At 44.4% G+C, this 19,068-nt stretch overlaps 1 protein-coding gene across 2 annotated transcripts in view; it reads left to right on the top strand.

Annotated features, from left to right (window-relative positions):
• The window catches only part of SPMIP4 (sperm microtubule inner protein 4), a 364,345-nt gene that overhangs the window by 271,197 nt on the left and 74,080 nt on the right, over window positions 1-19,068 (top strand). For both annotated transcript variants that reach the window (XM_069648203.1, XM_069648204.1), the window contains exon 8: window positions 18,698-18,789. In XM_069648203.1, the coding sequence (XP_069504304.1) occupies window positions 18,698-18,789 (92 nt within the window). The remainder of the gene's footprint in view (window positions 1-18,697; window positions 18,790-19,068) is intronic.

Genomic DNA, 19,068 nt, shown 5'->3' with positions numbered 1-19,068 from the left:
TCCTAAGCTATAAATGTGTTCCTCCTACAGAAAGAAAAACTCTGAACCAGGGAAATTCGAATCTGAGTTTTTCTAGGGAGAGAAGCCAATCACCCCCTCCTAGAACCAACTACCAATACAAATACCCTCATCTTCCTCCTAGGTTGCAGGATAACAGATCCCAGTACCAGGGTGAGTGCAGATCCAACAATACATACAGCAACAGCACACAAAACTACCAGAACTACTCCCGAAAAGAGAGAGTTTGCATTCTAGAGAAGAACAGAGATGTGACCAGAGATGACCACATAGTCGAGAGAAAGAGTCTTACAACTGAAGTGACTGGTCAAGCAATTGACAGAGAAGATTGGGCAATTCATGAGATCCCAACAGGGAAATCCTGATCTTCATGCTCCTAGAAACCTTGGCCACACTGAATCGACATGTTTGTGTGAACAATGACAAGAGGAAATCCCCCCAGTTCAGAATACACAAGGGGAAGAGGAAGGAGGGGGGCAATAGAAAAGATATGACAAGCAAGCCTTAGGAGAATCTTCTTTTAGCTCACGTAAGACCTGTGAGTTTGCTGAGAAATTGGCAAAGACTGATGGTGAACCTTTTTTATTCCTTGAAATAAAACTACAGAAAAATGTTAAAAGTTACATTTAGTGAGGAGAAAAATGTTAAAATCACATTTGTAAAAGAATTGGAAGATGAAACAGAGAATTGCTTCTTCCCCTGATATGCCTGATCTGAAAGAGCAGAGAATTTAAGCTAAAACAAAGTCAGACAAATAACCTCATTGAAAAGAGAGTAAGAAATTCCTAGATACAAGACCCAAGATTAACAAAATCTGATGAATTCAACAGAAATTCAATAGCAAACGTTTATTCCACCCTCTTCAGGTTTTTCTATGCCTCACAGTCCATGTAGTACGAGTGGCCTGAAACCTACAGAAAAGAGGGCAGTCCCTGCTAAAATGTTAATTATCATATTATTTTGTATTCCTGCAGAGTTCTTGGCTGGCCCACTTGAGCTTGTCCCTGAGGTAAACGCCCCTGAGGAGACTGCCCAAGGTTGGGAGCTTCCCTGTGTCCCTTTGTTTGAAAAGATATGCTCTTTTATTGCCTGCTTCCTGGGCTTGTGCATGCTCTGTGACCCCCTCCACACTCTGTGGTCCGTGTTGTTGCTACCTTATTCCCGTCCCCTGAGTGCCCTGATTGGGTCTCCAGCCACTGGGTTTTAAAAATGGGTCTACCTTCCCCTGCCTGCTTCAATGCCTTCTTTAGATCCTGGCTCGAGGAAGAGGTGAGTTGGGGGCTTCCCTGTGTCCCCTTTGTTTGAAAAGAAATGTTTTTTTTCATTTCATGCTTCCCACGCAACTCCGCGCTCAGTGACCCCCTCGTCGCCCTGTGGTCCATGTTGTTTCCGCCTTATCCTCACCCCGAGCGCCCTGATTGGGCATTCAGCCTGCTGGGTTTTATATATGAGTCAACCTTCCCCTGTCTGCCTCTGAGCCTTCTTTAGCTCGGGGCTCAAGGCAGAGGTGAGTTGGGGGCTACCCTCTGCCTCCTTTGTTTGAAAAGAAAATGCTTTTATGATTGCCTGCTGCACGTGCTACTGCACGCTCTGTGACCCCCTCCCCACTCTGTGGCCTGTTGTTGTGACTTTATTCCCGCCCCCTCCGAGCACCCTGATTGGGCCTTCAGACTGCTATGTTTTATATATGGGCCAACCTTCCCCTGACTGCCTCAGAGCCATCTTTGTCCTGAGGCAGAAGTGAGTTGAGTGCTTCCCTGTGTCCTCTTTGTTTGAAAAAAATGCTTTTTTATGGCCTGATTCCTATACTACTGGGCGCTCTGTGACCCCCTTGCTACCCGGTGGTTCATGTTGTTGCCGCCTTATTCCTGCCCCCGAACACCCTGATTGGGCAGTCAGCCCACTGGGTTTCAAATATGAGTCAACCTTCCCCTACCTGCCTCAGAGCCTTCTTTAGCTTGTGGCTCGAGGCAGAGGTGAGTTGGGGGCTACCCCGTGCCCCTTTTGTTTGAAAATAAAATGCTTTTTTGATTGCCTGCTTCACGTGATACTGCATGCTCAGTGACCCCCTCCCCACTCTGTGGCCTGTTGCGACTTTATTCCCACCCCCTCCGAGCGCACTGATTGGGCCTTCAGACCCCTTGGTTTTAAATATGGGTCAACCTTCCTCTGACTGCCTCAGAGCCATCTTTGACTCGAGGCAGAAGTGAGTTGGTGGCTTCCCTGTGTCTGAAAAAGAATGATTTTTTGATTGCCAGCTTCCCTCACCACTGCATTCTCTGTGACCCCCTCACCACTCCGTGGTCCGTGTTGTTGCTGCCTTATTCCCGCCCCATGAGTGCCCTGATTCGGCATTCAGCCCGCAGGGTATTAAAGACGGGTCAACCTGCCCCTACCTGCTTCTGAGCCTTCTTTAAGTCATGGCTCGAGGAATAGGTGAGTTGGGGCTTCCCTTTGTCCCCTTTGTTTGAAAAGAAATATTTGTTTTGCTTGCCTTTTTCCCGCGCAACTATGCACTCTGTGACCCCCCTTCTCGCTCTGTGGTCCATGTTGTTGCTGCCTTATTCCTGCCCCCCGAGCACCCTGATTGGGCATTCAGCCTGCTGGGTTTAATGTATGGGTCAACTTTCCCCTGCCTGCCTCTGAACCTTGTTTAGCTCGTGGCTCGAGGGTATCAGTGTTGAAAGCCTGTTACGGAAATGTTCGCAGGAGAAAAGGCTGAAGATTATTTTTCCAAAATAACCCTTGGTCTTTTCTCCCCTGAACATTTCTGACTTGATCCCCGCCCCCACTCTCACCCCCTACTTACCTTGCAGGGGCACACTTCGCTGTGCCCTTTCAACACCTGTTCCCTTTCACTTCTGTGATCAGGAACCGGGGCTGCAGGGTACTTTCCTTTTTTTTTGTTTTAAAGGACCGGCTGCGGGGGACACCCCCGGGCCCCCCACTCACAATATAGTGAGCAAGGAATCTGGGTCACCCCTGCAGCCCCCGCCACAGAATGGGGGATTTGGTAAAACTTTTCGGCCAATCATTATTTTCGAACGACCGAAATTTGGCCAAATCTCCCATTCAGTCTTTTATTCTCAGTCTTTTTGAATGATTCCGCTCGAGGCAGAGGTGAGTTGGGGGCTATACTGTGCCCCCTTTGTTTGAAAAAAATGCTTTTTTGATTTCCTGCTTCCCATACCATTTCACTCTCTGTGACCCCTCCCCACTCCCTGATCTGTGTTGTTACGAACTTATTCCCGCCCCCAGCCCGAGCGCCCTGATTCAGTCTTCAGCCCGCTGGGTTTTAAATATGGGCAAGCTTCCCCTGCCTGCCTCAGAGCCTTCTTTAGCTCATGGCTTGCGGCAGAGGTGAGTTAGTGGCTTCCCTGTGTACCCCTTTATTTGAAAAAAAATAAATGTCATTGCCTGCTTCCCGCACTACTGCATGCTCTGTGAGCCGCTCGCCACTCTGTGGTCCATGTTGAGGCTTGCCTTATTCGCGCCCCACAAGCGCCCTGATTGAGCCTTCAGCCTGTAGGGTTTTTAAAATGGGTCAACCTTCCCCTGCCTGTTTCGGAGCCTTCTTTAGCTCATGGCTAGAGACAGAGGTGAGTTGGGGGCTCCCCTTTGTCCTCTTTGTTTGAAAAGAAATGTTTTTTTCATTGCCTTCTTCCTGCACAACTATGCGCTCTGTGACCCCCCTCTTCGCTCTGTGGTCCATGTTGTTGCTGCCTTGTTCCTGCCCCCTGAGCACCCTGATTGGGCCTTTAGCCCGCAGGGCTTTCAAAATGGGTCAACTTTCCCCTGCCTGCTTCGGAGCCTTCTTTAGCTCTTGGCTCCAGGCAGAGGTGAGTTGGTGGCTTCCCTTTGTCCCCTTTGTTTGAAAAGAAAAAGAAATGTCATTGCCTGCTTCCAATGCAACTATGCACCCTGTGACCCCCTCCTCGCTCTGTGGTCCATGTTGTTGCTGCCTTATTCCTTCCCCTGAGCACCCTGATTGGGCCTTGAGCACGCTGGGTTTTAAATATGGGTCAACCTTCCCCTGCCTGCCTCGGAGCATTCTTTAGCTCGCAGCTCAGGTGAGTAGGGGGCTTCCCTGTGTCCCCTTTGTTTAAATGAAATGCATTTTTCATTGCCTGCTTCCTGCGCTGCTGCGTGCTCTCGGACCCCCTCCCCACACCGTGGTCTGTGTTGTTGCCACCTTATTCCCGCCCACGAGCACCTGTTTGGGCCTTCAGACCGATTTAGTCCAAAAACCCAGGGCAGCCCCCTCAAGGCAAAGGACAGCTCCAGAAGAAGCATCACCAGATGGTGTCTTCCGGAGAAGCAGGAAGCAGGCAGCTGTCAACCAGCAGTGACAGACAAAGTAAGGGTGGTCAACTTAACTGACCCACTTCTCTCTTACGTTATCTTCCCCAGCACCCAATAGCTTATAGCCTGTATTGACACATTTTTATTTAGCGACTGTTCTCCATATAGACTCGGCAAGTTGTGAACTGTGTTGCCTAGCCATGTATTTACTTCTGTTAGTTAGCAACATTTCACATTTAGGTGGACTGCACTCCAATTACACTAGCTAGTCCAAACAGAATTGTGATTATTAGCCTGTGTCAAATACAGACATAAATGTGAATATTAGCATGCATCAAATCTAGACAGAATTGTGGTTATTAGCCTACATCGAATCTGAACAGAGATGTGAATATTAGCATGCGTTAAATCAGGACAGAATTGGGGTTATTGGCCTGCGTTGAATCTGGACAGAGATGTGAATTTTGGCATGCGTCACAACTAGACAGCAATGCAAATGTTAGCGTGCGCCACATTTAGATTGCAATGTTTGTAACCAACCCCACTAATAAAAAACTCATCCCTCTGCATACACCTCTCAAACTCTGAACTAAACACAACAGCACATGAAGGCTACCAACCGGAAAATACACACAAGCTCAGCAAACAGCGTTAACCAAGCTGAAGCACCCAACAGCACATCACAGCTCTCTTGCTCTTTCACCTTCTCTGTCCTACTAACTTGCCCTACCCTATTGCCTTTCAGGGCCGCCAGAGCACCATGGGACCACTCAGGTGTTGACAGTGCATCGCATGAATATCCTTTAACATAGATTAGGTTAAGATATACCACATCATATAGGTACACTCTGAAAATGTCTTCCTTTAGCCCGTGTAGGCATGATTCTGCACTAGTATGGTATACCATGTCTGTTGCTTAACTCACTAACACCCCGAAGCTACACATAACCATCCACCTCTAGACATATCCCAGGCTACGCCTCATTGACCGATCCAAAACAGTACAGCATCTCTACACAATTACCCATGTTCGTAACACAGACTATATTCACGAGCAACTGTGCACAATAAGAACTCCCAGATCCCCCCTCTGGCACCACCCCTCTCATGACCTAACCAAACTCACATGGAATCTGACTAGCACACAAAGAATCAGTACTTCCAAACTGCACCTATCAACATCTCAGTTTTCACACTTTGCCTCCCCCTCCAATTACTCCAAAACGTCCTTCTTTTTTTTTAAAGCAAACTTAGCCCCAAAAGGCCACCCACATGGCAGAATTTGTGCTATACAAAATTGAGTTACATTACATTTTAAATATATAATTGTGGCCTCATTCCATTAGCAAATGGCTGGAGCAGAAATGGTTTCACTGCCGTGGGGATAGTATGCGTAAAGCAGGGAAGCCTTGATGAAACTTCCAGTTCATTCTGAGTGCTTGGGGCAAACTTTGCAAAGCAGAGCTCAGTTTTGAGAGCGGAAAAACATTTTTTTTAAACTGAAAAAAGTACAAATAGGAATATAGTTAATTGCCATTGCTTGCAGATTTGAAGGAACGTTTAATCTGTAGTAAGGCAGACACGTCACTGCTACATTAATGAAGTACATCGACTTGCCTAAAGAAAAGCATCAGTGCCCGGAGACCACCATGGTGGTCACTGCCATGGTATACATGCCCATTTCCTTACATTAGCGTCATTCTTGTCCATACCATCTAACCAGGAGCGAAGAGCACAGGTGTTATTTGCAGGTATAATACAGACGTCGCATGGGTTGTCGGCTGCTTGAGTGTCGCCCTTCCACCTTCTACCCTTGTCCTACCTATCACCAATCTCGCCTGCAACTAATCCAGTCCCTACATTTTTTTAGCTAACAACTTCCAACCACCACTTGCCTCATACCCGATGGTCTACCCATCACATGCAAGATATCCAGGGAAAGGAATTAGGGCATAGTCATTGATCGCTCTTTCCTTTGGTTGGGCAGTCTTTCCTTATATGATAGGATGCTTATGAGGGAGTCAAATCATGAAAGAACCTGATTTTACAATGAACAACTATTAGAACCATTAAGGAATTCTAATGACTGTAAAGGCTAGCAGAACTCTATGCTACGGCAATGGCTCGCCAACCACAGTCATTCGCTGCTCCATTACTACAGGTCGGTGGGCCGCTATCAGCTTGTGCTATCCATCCTGGTACAATTTAGCAAATGCTTTCGATCCTTCAATTCCCAATCCCCTCCCTTCGGAACTCTCTGTTACTTTCAGCTTCTATGTCAACAAATGGACCACATCTTCTAAAACCCTAGGATGCATTTAAAAAATTCGGTTTTGATCTTCACAAGTGCCTATAAACATAGAAATATTCAGTGTTGAGGTGGGCCAGAACTTTGCCAAGTTTATTGTTTGGAAACGGTGGCAAGTGGACAGGAGGCTTTAATTAGTGGTACTGTGAAGTATAGTTAGGGTCATGGGTGCCATTGCAGATGACGTACCCGCGGTGCAATAGGTTAGTTTTTGTAATACCGAATGTTACTTTTGCGGATTTCCATTTTAGAGTGGGTGTTCCCTTATTTTCTTAGGGACCAGCTCAATTGCTTGTGCATTATTATCGAATATGTGGTAGGGGCAATCAGGCCCTTTACATGGTCCTACTGAGAGGGTGGCACACAAAAAAAGACCACCCCGAAAGTGCACACTGAAAATGAGAAAGGGGATGCCATGTGCCAACCAGGTCCCTCGCGGGTGGTGCTGTTAGTGACTTCCCCCACCCCACATTCTGGGTCTCTGGCCCTATTTTCATTTAACTCGACTTTTGCTAATTATGTACACGTGGCAGGGTCATACTGTTAAAATGTGTGTTCTGCGTAAAGTGCTTCACTTACTTCAAGCCCTTTCTTTGACTTTGCCCAGCATCATTTAAAAATGATTTGCAAGGTGTGCCAGAGTTTTCCATGAATGATTGTAAAATAAAAGATTGGCATGGCGTACAATGAGGAAAGACTGGATTTCGGGAGTTTTGGGTTCCATATGAAATCAAGTTTTCATCATTACAGATGCTATGTTTTGGTTTCAAAATATGGAAAAAATACTTGGTCTGAATGCGTGAATTAGTTATTGTTAAGATGCGGGTTGCAAAAGGATACACTTGCTTTGTAGGTTGGTTCATGTAGTTTATTGCTCATCAGGTTACATCAGGTCGCATCAGGATTCATCAGCATAAGTAAACAAGGCGCTAGGAAGATCTATGGAGAGCCCACTGGCTCCCACCACCCAGGCTACATCTTCAACAACTGCCTGGATCAGAACTCCAACACAACTCCAACACACAACATTCTTCTCAGACACACAGGGTTCCACGTTGACATCACCACTCACCTGGACATGCATACAGGAACCAGGGCCAGACATAAAAGTTGTGCAATCTTTTTACATTTTGACCTTTTGCTCTGGGGCAATTTGGTTTTAAAGACTGGAGACAAGATAGAAAAGTCTCTTTTATGTTTCTAAGAAATTAGCTCCAACAGGGGAATCCTGAAGGTACAACACAGATACATTATATATTGACCATTTGATCACCCAAGGAACCAGATTTGTATTGGTTGATTTAAAGTCCATGATTGCCAGCATGACGATAGGGGAAGCGTGGCATACCTGAATTGATTACTTGTTAAGAGTTTAATAAAAGAAGATTTAGATGGAACAATGATTTAGGACTAAATAAATATACATTGGGAACATTCGACCAAAGCGTATAGTTGTTTTTAAAAAGAGAATGGGTTTTCACCGAAGGTATTTATTTTTAGAATGTACTTGTCTTGTGTCAATATTTACTGGTTAGGTTTATCCTATTCTGACTCTTGGTGGCTTTTGATGGCTGTAGGGGACCAGTAGGTCGTATGTTGGACTTTGCAGTAGACTAGTTCTCTTCTGGATGGAAAATTGGGCCAGGGTGGGATTTCGGAATGAGCTTTGAAAGACCCTTGTACTTGCTAATTCTTACTTGTAATCAGACTCGCATAAGATGGGGTTTATGGTTGTTCCACTCACTTTATACTATACTCTGCAAGAGTGGCTGCACATCCAAATCCTCATCAAAATGGGAAAAGGCAATGTTTCATAGGTGGGATGCATTGTCTAGATCTGAGGATGTGCAGTCACTCTACAATGAGTGGCTGCACATGCAAATCCACATCAAAAGGGAACACAGTAAGGTTTCACAGGAGAGCTGCCTTTGTCTAGATCTGAGGATGTGCAGTCACTCTGTAATGAGTGGCTGCACGTACAAATACAAATGAAAATAGGAGAAGGAAATGTTTAATTGGAGGAATGCATTGTCTAAATCTGCAGATGTCACTCTGCAATGAGTGGCTGCACATACGAATCCACATCCAAATGGGAGAATGTGAGGCTTCATAGGAGGGATGCATTGTCTAGCTCTGAGGATATGCGGTCACTCTGCAACGTATGACTTCACATTCAAAGCCAAATCAAAATAGAAGGCAAAGTTTCATAGGAGGGATGCACTTTGTCGATCTGGTGATGTGCAGTCACTCTACAATGAGTGCCTGCACATCCAAATCCACATCAAAATAGGAGAAGGCAATGTTTCATAGGAGGGATGCATTGTCTAGATCTGAGGATGTGCAGTCACGCATCAGTGGCTGCACATAAACAGCCACATCAAAATGGGAGAAGCAATGTTTCATAGGAGGGATGCATTCCCTAGATCTGAGGATGTGCTGTCACTATGCAATCGGCGGCTGCACCCACAAATCCACATAAAAATAGGAGAAGGCAATGTTTTACAGGAGGGATGCATTTTTTAGATCTGCTGTTGTGCAGTCACTCTGCAATGAGTAGCTGCACATCCAAATGCACATCAAAATGGGAGAAAGCAAGGTTTCATAGGAGGGATGCATTGCCTGGATCTGAGGATATGCAGTCACTCTACAATCAGTGGCTGCACATACAAATCCACATACATATAGCTGAAAGCAATGTTTCATAGCAGGGATGTTCTCTCTAGATCTGATGATGTGCAGTTACTCTGCAATCAGAGGCTGCACCTACACATCCACATCAAAATGAGAGAAGGCAAGGTTTCATAAGAGGGATGCATTGCCTAGATCTGAGGATGTGCAGTCACTCACTGTGCAATCAGGGGCTACACCCACAAATCCACATTAAAAGGGGAGAATGCAAGGTTTCATAAGAGGGATGCATTGCCTAGATCTGTGGATGTGCAGTCACTCTGCAATCAGTTGTTGCACATAGAAATACACATCAAAATGGGAGAAGGCAATGTTTCATAGGAGAGATGCATTGTTTAGATATGAAGATGTGCAGTCACTCTGCAGTGAGTGACTTCACATGCAAATCCACATCAAAATAGGAGAAGGCAAGGTTTCATAGGAGGGATGCATTGTCTAGATCTGAGGATGTGCAGTCACTCTGTAAGAGTGGCTGCACATCCAAATCCACATCAAAACGGGAGAATGCAATGTTTCATAGGAGGGATGCATTGCTAGATCTGAGGATCTGCAGTCACTCTGCAATCAGTGGCTGCACCTACACATTCACATGTCAGGTGTCTTGACCCACGTTTGAATTATTATGCTACAACATTTGGTGCTGTGGGCTTAGAAAATCCAAGATGGCTGAAAAGCCCACATTTGCGCCAGAATCCAGGAAAACTGCGCAATTTTGCGCACACCAAAATGGTCGCCTGACCTGCCACCCACCAGTGCGAGCGTGACGGGCCAGAAGCGCCATGAGCGAAATCAGTGCAAAGGAATATGGTTCTGTTCAAAATCTGTTTTTATTAATGTCAAAAATCGCTAAGATCATGGGCACGAAACCACCAAACAAAAATCCAACTCTGGTGGAGTGTTCTACTTTACTCTACTGCAGATCCACATCAATGCCATGTTAGGTAAGGATCATATGCTATCAAGTAAAATCCCCTTTTTGAAATGGATTAATTCAAGACAGCTCCCAAAAATGGGTGCAGTACCGGCGCTCGACACTAACCGGTGCTAGCGATCTAAACTCTGACTGGGGACCTGTATTTCAGAAGCTAAACAGCATCCTGAGCTAACTGGGACTTCAAAGGCTTGCTGATTAATGAGAACTCTCAACGCCTACTGTTCCTAGGCCAGGCCTGCATTCTGCTGTCCCCACCAAAAGGAGATCACACCTCTCTGATTGAATCAAGGGAGGAGCACCGGGGACTGCAAGGGAAACAGAACAATGAACTTTCCTTGGCTCAGGCAAATGTTAAATTAGGGGGTATTAAATGGCTTCCTCTTGGAAGAAACTGGGAGGGGCAGTGCCCCTGTGAGCCAGCAGAGCTGGAGGCGGGGACAGACAGAAATCCCCCCATGTGCTTTGCCACCTAAACCACACCCATCTGGGCCAGAGCATAATTTTAAAAGATGGATAATTCATAGTACATAACTGTCAAAATGATATAAATAATATAATTATTCCTGTGATTTTTCTGTGCACATTTTAAGAGGTGTTAGGACTCTGTGGTATGTTCTGGGGGGTAGTAGCGGAAAATAGGGTGTTACTCTGAATGTCTGTATGTTAAAAATCTGACGCTTTATGATCTGATGCCCATACTCCTTGCGCAAGTTTGTGTAAGTTCTGGAAAGGTTTAGAGGTTGTGTTCTGGATGAAAAGGGCAGAATTCTGTCAGAAGTGGACACGACATCTTACAAAGACAGGGATCGGATGGTTTGCTGCTACAGAAAATATGTTAACTGGACATATAATATTAGAACAATTGTACATAGATAAATATGCATTTGGATCAAAAATAGATTTGTGTGCAAAGTGACAAGGGGAGTGTTCTTTCTGTATGCCATAAAATTGATGCCTGATGACACTCCATTTCCTTCCCCAATCAAGGGAGAGAGGAGAACTTGTCCAATGATAAGTTGTGAGGGGCAGGCTTAGGTATGCCCACGCACACACCCATTTTCAAAAGACACAAAAGGAGTCATTGAGACCCAGGTAGGCATTCACTTTCCACTTCAAACTGATTTCCTGCGAAGCATTTTGCCGGACCAGACAATATCCAGAAGACTCCAGAACCAGAACTTAGAATCCAGACTTCAGAACTTGCAGCAGAGAGGCCTAGTCCAAAAGCTGAATCCTTCTCAGCAGGCCTCAGAATCCAGCCACCTAACATAACTATTCAACATCCGGGCGAGCTGTTTGATTCTGACTAGAACCCTGTGCCAGAAAAACCCAGAAAGCAGTGCTGTATCCAGAGAGACCCAGACCAGACCGCTGTGCAGTGCCAAGAACTTTTGCCAGATTTTTTGCCAGAACCAGAGATCCAGACCAGCAGAGCAGAGAGAACCACAGCTAAACCTGATGACCAGATCTGTGATGAGGCCCATTCCTTCCAAAATTAGGAGTGAGTATCCAGCCAGAACTGTGCTTAGTCATCTATTTGTTGAAAATAAGCTTATCCCATCCAATTCCGCCTACCTAGAACTGCATCATAGAAATCGTGTGTTCATTCTGTGATTTCAAACCTGTGAAAGTGTAATTTGCCATTCTGAATCATTATTTCATTTCTGAAAATCTACCTCCACAAAATTGTCCATATCTTTTGAACCATATGTGCTAGGAACGAGATTTAACTTTAATTTTAAAGCTAAGATTCTGAGCCAAAACCGACTTTCTACTCCATATAGTTTTTCAGTAATTGCGCTCGATGCATTCAGAAAAAGTGCCGTGAATTGAAAACTAGCTCAAACTTCTTCACCTGTCAAAAATAGCTGTCTTTTGCTTGCATTGCTGAAATTCGTTTTCAACCTGATAATCCCTCATGAATCATTGCTAGTGTAGACCTGAACTAATTCAAAGTAGCTGTCACCTACCCTGAATCTCCTACAGGGAATTAAAATAATTTCTAGCATATTTTCACTTCTCTGCAAATCACATTTAAAGTATTTTTGCCTCTGTTTTAAAATCATCCCTGTGTTCTAAGCTTGCTAGGGGGGAACTGAATTGGTATTGCATTTGATGGTATCCCTGAAAATTGTGTGCTCTCCTTCCATCTCTTTATACTGCAAAGGGGGGGAGTGAGTTACCACAAGGGGAAAAGTGATTATATTCTCTCTTGTTGAAACCATATCAGTTTATTTCTGTGCTGCATTCTTTCCATCATTGTTTTTCCTTGAAACCGCAAAAGCATTCTCAGCTACCTTATCCTTTCTATACCAACTCCTAAGTGATTACAAAAGTGTGCTAGTGTAATATTATCCATTGTTGATCACTGTCATATTCTTACGTGTGCTCTCAAGTATTAATTTATTATAAAAGTGTGATATATATATATATTGTTTAATTTTCAAATAAATCTTTTAATTTGCAAAACAAACCTACTTCTTGGCTCAGTGAGGTCAGGGGGATTCAAAGAGAGGGGAGTTATACAAGGGTTTATCATCCAGATCTATGTACTTGTTATAAAAATATATAATTAAGGGCTTCCCTTGGGTATCCCAGACTCGGTATTGACTTAGTTGGAGTGCTGAATTGAAGTCGCTTAACACACATCAAAATGGGAGAAGGCAAGGTTTCGTATGAGGGACATATTGTCTAGATATGAGGATGTGCAGTCACTCTGCAATCAGTGGGTGCACATACACAGCGAAATGGGAGAAATTAATATTCATAGGAGGGGTGCATTGTCTAGATCTGAGGATATGAAGTCACTCTGCAATCAGTGGCTGCACATCCAAATCCACATAAAAATGGGAGAAAGCAAGGTTTCATAGGAGGGATGCATTGCCTAGATCTGAGGATCTGCAGTCACTCTGCAATCAGTGGCTGCACATCGGAACCCTCATCAAAATGGGAGAAAGCAAGGTTTCATAGGAGGGATGCATTGCCTAGATCTGAGGCTCTGCAGTCACTCTGCAATCAGTGGCTGCACATCGGTATCCACATCAAAATGGGAGAAAGCAAGGTTTCATAGGAGGGATGAATAGCCTAGATCTGAGGATGTGCAGTCACTCTGCAATGAGAGTTATTACTTAAGCCTTCAAGCCCATTAGGATGGGCGATGACAGCCCTTGGGTGCCAGCGGAGGCTGACATATTTCACCATCATGGGCCAGGAGCAGGATGGCAGGATAACAGGACTCTGAGCACAGAGGACATGATGAGTCTGGGGCAGCAACAGGCAAGGATGGTGTAGGTGAGCTTGGGTGCAGACAACGAAGATGCTCGGTTTTGCCCAGTTAGAGAGGAACGAGAAATTCCAAGTCACTTCTGCATAATGGCACCCCAGAGAATTCCTGAGAAATGCTCAACCTTAATTGGCTGAGACAATCTGATCCTTTATGGACCTGAATGGCTGAGCCAATCTGGTCCATAATGCTTGCTTAGAATCAGTTGTTGTTGGAGCCGAATTAAGCCCCTGATAAGACAAAGAGCACAGAAACTTCTCCTCGAGGCTTCAAGGCTAAGGTTGGGCACGGACTATCTGGCCCAGAGGCATATAGCTGGATTTAAAGCCTTCTTTGACCTGATCAAGCCTGCATACGCAAGATCACTTAATATGAGGCTTAGGTTGGGGATCCTGCCAATTGCTGCCTTCACTTCCAAAAACTTAAATTCAGCTAACTGTCCTTTGTGCGGTGCCACCGAGGAGACACTTGCACATTTCTTATTACTTTGTGCACCTACTGAGCGGCTAAGGTGGTTGTATTTGAGACCCTTATTGCTGGAAGCAGGTATCAATACATGTGGCCATGCTTTAGAATTTTTGACACAATACCTAATCCCGCCAGTGGCAGGCTCTGTAATCAAATACCTACACAGAGCATGGTTGCTGAGAAGAAAGATGGTTGCTTTTTAATTTGAGCCCCAGGCTGCGAGTATTTCTCTCATGTTATGCATGGCAGTGCCTTTATACCCATTTATTATACCCTGAGCAATTAACTGTTCCTGTAACTAAGACACTCCCTTGCAACAGCGCCTCAATGCCTATGGGTTGTTAGTGCACTTTACAAATTCAAATAAATAAATAAATAAATAGCAGTGAATTGTTTTGTAAACAATGTGCCTGATTTTAAAAAAAGCGATTTTCAATGGAAAATCCCAATGAAAACGCTTTGTAAATCGGGCCCAATACTTTGCTTTACTTCAATTATTTGTATAGCAAAAGCCATAAACCCGAAGGCAATAGTGCTGAACAAACATAAAAAAGACCAGTGGATGATATGAGCATGCAGAAGAGCAAAGCTGTGACAAAGATTAAGCACAGAGCCACGTTTTAAATTTTTTCTTGAAGGATTCCACATTAGGCTGGCACCTAAGGTGAAGGGGGAGATAATTCCATGCTTTGGCAGCTGAGATGTAAAAAGTTCCCCTTTCAGCCTTTCTAGTTGTGCACGTAGGAAGCAGAAGGAGCTTTTTATTGCAAGATCTAAGCAATCTGCTTTGGACCTTATCCACCAACAAATGTTGTAATTAGTCCGGCATGATACCCTGAACACACTTAAAAGTAATGCCCAGGAGACAATAGCGTACACGAGCCTCCACCGGGAGCCAATGATAACCTCCAATCTGTTCTCCCCTAGTTTACTAAGGACGGCTTAGAGGCTGCAACAGTAGTCCATTTTTTGCTCCGACAATGGCTCTGGGGATAGTCTCAGCATTTGCCTGTGAAAATAAACACTGCAAGTGGGCCAGAAGTTTAATATAGTACGCAGCCGATGAAACAATGCTCCCCACGTGGGATTTCATGGTGAGTTGCTGGTCAAGAATGACCCCCAGAGTTTTTACCTTTTTCAACGGGGTAATTATAACTTCACCAAGATGAAAACTCTCATAAATAGGGCCCAGCTTGGATATGGTAGATTGTGACCCCACAACCAGAAGCTCTGTCTTGCCTCTTTTGAGAGCCAAGTTATCCTCCACCATCCAGTCCTCGATGGTGGTGTAAGCTCTGTTCAGTTCTGCCTCGTCCTTTGAATGGGTTCCAACCACGGGGACGACGACACACTGAGTGTCGTCAGCGTAGTTGGTGAACAGGATCCCCTCTTGATTAAACAAGGCAAAAAAGGCACCATAAATATATTGTAGAGACAAGGGGAGATGCAAGCAACCTGCAGGACACCAAAATCAGTGGGGACCTGGGTTGCCTCTGCCTCCCCGGAAAAAACTTGACTTTGTTGTTAAAAAAAGAGGTAATCCAACAAACTTCTGCTGGTGAGAAATTAGCCACTGACTCCAACCTGGTGACCAATATAGAGTGGTCAACCAGGTCGAAGGCAGTCGAGAGATCCAGAAGCATCAGCATGGAAGCAAGACCCCTATCCATCCGCTCCTATAATCTGGATTTAAGTTCCAGTAATGCTGTTTCTGTGACATAGCCAGCTCTAAACCCTGATTGCCATGGGTTGAACACTGGAAAACTATTCAGGTGTTGAGCGATCTGACTATAGGCTACCCTATCTAAACTGTTCAATATAAAAGGAGTATATTTATAGAGATAAGCCTTTTTTTCGGTTCAGGGTAGCCCAGGCTTGTTTGAGGTCCAAAGGCACTTGTCCTTCCATCAATGAGGCATTGACAAACTTATATATGGCAGTCAGAAGCAAAGGGGCACAAGTTTTGATTATAGTAGCAGAAGAAGGATCACCTTTGCAGCATGTTGGTTTAAGTTGAGTAACAATAGCAGACAATTCTTCCTCATAAATAAGGGAGAAATTAAATTGAGGTATGGACGAGCATCTTTTAAATAAATCCTTCCTAGAGAGAGTGGAGGCCTTAAGAGCAGCCTCTTTCCTGTGCACTATATCCAATCTAATGTTATTCAATGTATCCACCATAGCATCCTAAATAACCTGCCACCAAGCGGCATCCATGACAGGTTGACTCGTGGATGAGGAACTGGTAGCTTCCTCCTCTCTGAGAATTTTAAATAGTTAATTTGCCTCGGAGTGGGCAATAGAGAGTGTAGCATTAAAGTTGTTTTTCTCAGCTTCCACAATGGCAAGCTTATAGGCTCTGGCAGCATTTTTATATTTCGCCAAAGCATAAGGCGAAGGATTGGATTTCCAACTATAAAAGGATTTCATAGTGGAGGTTTTTAGATTTTTTAAATCGGGGGGAAACCATGATTGATTACATGCTCTTTCTCTGACGTTTCTACATTTAAGGGGTGCTAATGACTTAGTAATCACCTTATAGTTAGATAAAAGTGATTTCGACACATCAGTAGAAGAGTCATGTGTTGTGAAGTTAATAGAAGAGCTAAGCTAAGAGCTCAACTCTTTCTCGTGCAACTTGTTTCAAATTTCTACTAAGAATACCCTGAATCACTCTGCTCTTCAATTGAACAGGAAAATCCACCTGAATAGTAAAATGAAGAGATGCGTGATCAGACCACGGACAAGGTACTACAAGATAGTCCTTCGTTAAGACATTAGAAGCCAAGATCCAGTCAACATGGCTACTGCAAAGAGCAGTAGACAGGTCCCATGCCTCCATTGGTAGGTAAACTCAGCTGTCTGATTCCCACTGAGCCAAGTCTGAGCGTTCCAACCAGTGCATTAAATCACAAAGTCCGACCAGTCAAGGGCTTGGCCAAGAATGTGAGTCGGTAAACGATTCATCTGCTCAAAACCTAGAGTCGCCAAAGTGGATTCCAGTTCTGCGGCAGCCAGACCCTCCTTATGCCCCAACCAGAAGTTAAAATCCCCAAAAATAAAAAAACGCGAATTAGGTTTTAAAATAGGCAACAAATAATTAGATAGTGCTAACGTAAAATCATCTCCAAGAGAAAGGGGTCTATAAATAAGAATACAATTCACTGTGGATTCTGCATTAAGTCAGATTTTGACATGAGAGACTGAATGCCATTCATAATCGAGCCTTTTGTTTCCCAGGTATTCAGAGAGGATGTATAAATCAAGACAAGCCCCCAACCCGGCCTTCCTCTCTATCTCGTCTCAGCATACTATATCCATCTGGGATAGCCATATTAAGCGACGGGCCAGCTGCACTATGGCCCCAGGTCTCAGTTATTGCGCAAATGGCAATATTCATGACATCAATGAAAGCTCCTTCTTCAATAGCTTGCTTCACCGGAGATCGTGTATTTCGAAGCATAAAAACCAGTTTGTGAACTAGCGTGGATCCAATTTTATCAGTGGAGCATGCCATGAAGGAGCCCAAAGAGTTAGGTATTGAAGGGCTTAAAAAAGTTACTTTGGCAGAGCTCTCCACAGGAGAATAGCCTACTCCTCTAGCATCATCAGATGAGAGGTTATGTGTAAGTAAATTCGGTTCTCCTGAAGGAGATATATTAGGGGAAGCCATGGGAGCAAAGACAGAGGCAAAATAGACTGCATGTTAAGACGGCCCTCACAACTCTGATCATTGTCACAAAGAAAAGTTTGCAACAAAGACTCCATACCCTCCAGCAAGGGCATATTATCAGAAGATTGCAGAGAAGCCAGATGGTTACACCCTGCTGAAGGGGAGGTAGATATCAATGATAAAGCGTCGCAAGTGTTCACCAGAACAAGGTCAGCAGGACTCACCTTTGTATTCATCATAAAATGTTGTTCATAGGGAACACAGATATTCCTCTGGCAGCTGCGATCGCAGCTAAAACCTCTGCCAGCCCCCATACAGGCGAGGAGGTAAGGAGAAGGGCTTCCTCCCTTCCGGTCCAGCACGGACTGGCACAGACCGGTGGGCTCCTTCGCACCGGCGCGTTTGCGCCGGGTTTCTAATCAAGTATGCGCTCTGAACTACAAAACCAAAGGGAATTGTAGTTCAGATGCCATAAAAACACGTGCACGCAGAGAGTAACTTCTGATTTAAGTTGCACAGATTTTAATGTGTTTGAATAGGAGGGTTTTGCTTATGTTGATGACAATTTTAGTATTGCAATTGCTGATTTGTCATTTCCTTTTGCATACTTCGATTTTATGAATCCACACAACAAATGCTACGAGCGAGACATGGTGTAACCTACTTGTTAGTACGTTTTCTGTCCGCAGGGCATGCCGCCTATGTAATAGAAACCTTACATACACTGAATGTACATGTTTTGTTTTGTACCAATGTATGAAATATTATGATGATGACATCTTAAACCCTACCAGCTGATGATGATGTGTTAGTAGATGTTTTGCCTTGGCAAAGTGTTGTAACGTGATAGTCGCAAGGGATCATGTATGTATTCCTATGATGTTCTTAGCTATGTGTAACTTTTGGGTTGGCAACAACCGAAATAAGGTTATATTGATTGATTGATTGATTGTACATATTGTTACTGTCTTTCTCAGTGGTCTTATGTGTTTTAACTGAAGCATGAACTCTTTCTTAATTCAGGGCGTGGTCCAATGAATCCCCTTCACCTCGATGACTTTCATGCAAAACTAATCGGTAAACTGACGGGAACAGTGGATGGAAATGCAGAACTAGTAAGTTGTTCATAAAGTGGCCAATCAGCATGTCTGGGCATGGTTTTAAGAGAAGTACGGTCGAGCTTCATATGCAAGCAGGCGACAACATGGCTACTGCAAAGAGCTGTAGACAGGTCCCATGCCTCCATTGGTAGGTAAACTCAGCTGTTTGATTCCCACTGAGCCAAGTCTGAGCGTTCCATCCAGTGCATTAAATCACAAAGGTCGACCATTGACCATGCAGTACTGTGCACGTCCCAAGAAACAACAATTATAACTTGGGTGTATTCCAAATGC

Source organism: Ambystoma mexicanum, chromosome 2q (assembly GCF_040938575.1).
Source record: "Ambystoma mexicanum isolate Mex_15411 chromosome 2q, UKY_AmexF1_1, whole genome shotgun sequence".
Classification (NCBI taxonomy): domain Eukaryota; kingdom Metazoa; phylum Chordata; class Amphibia; order Caudata; family Ambystomatidae; genus Ambystoma; species Ambystoma mexicanum.
This window is presented reverse-complemented; position numbering and strand designations above follow the sequence as displayed.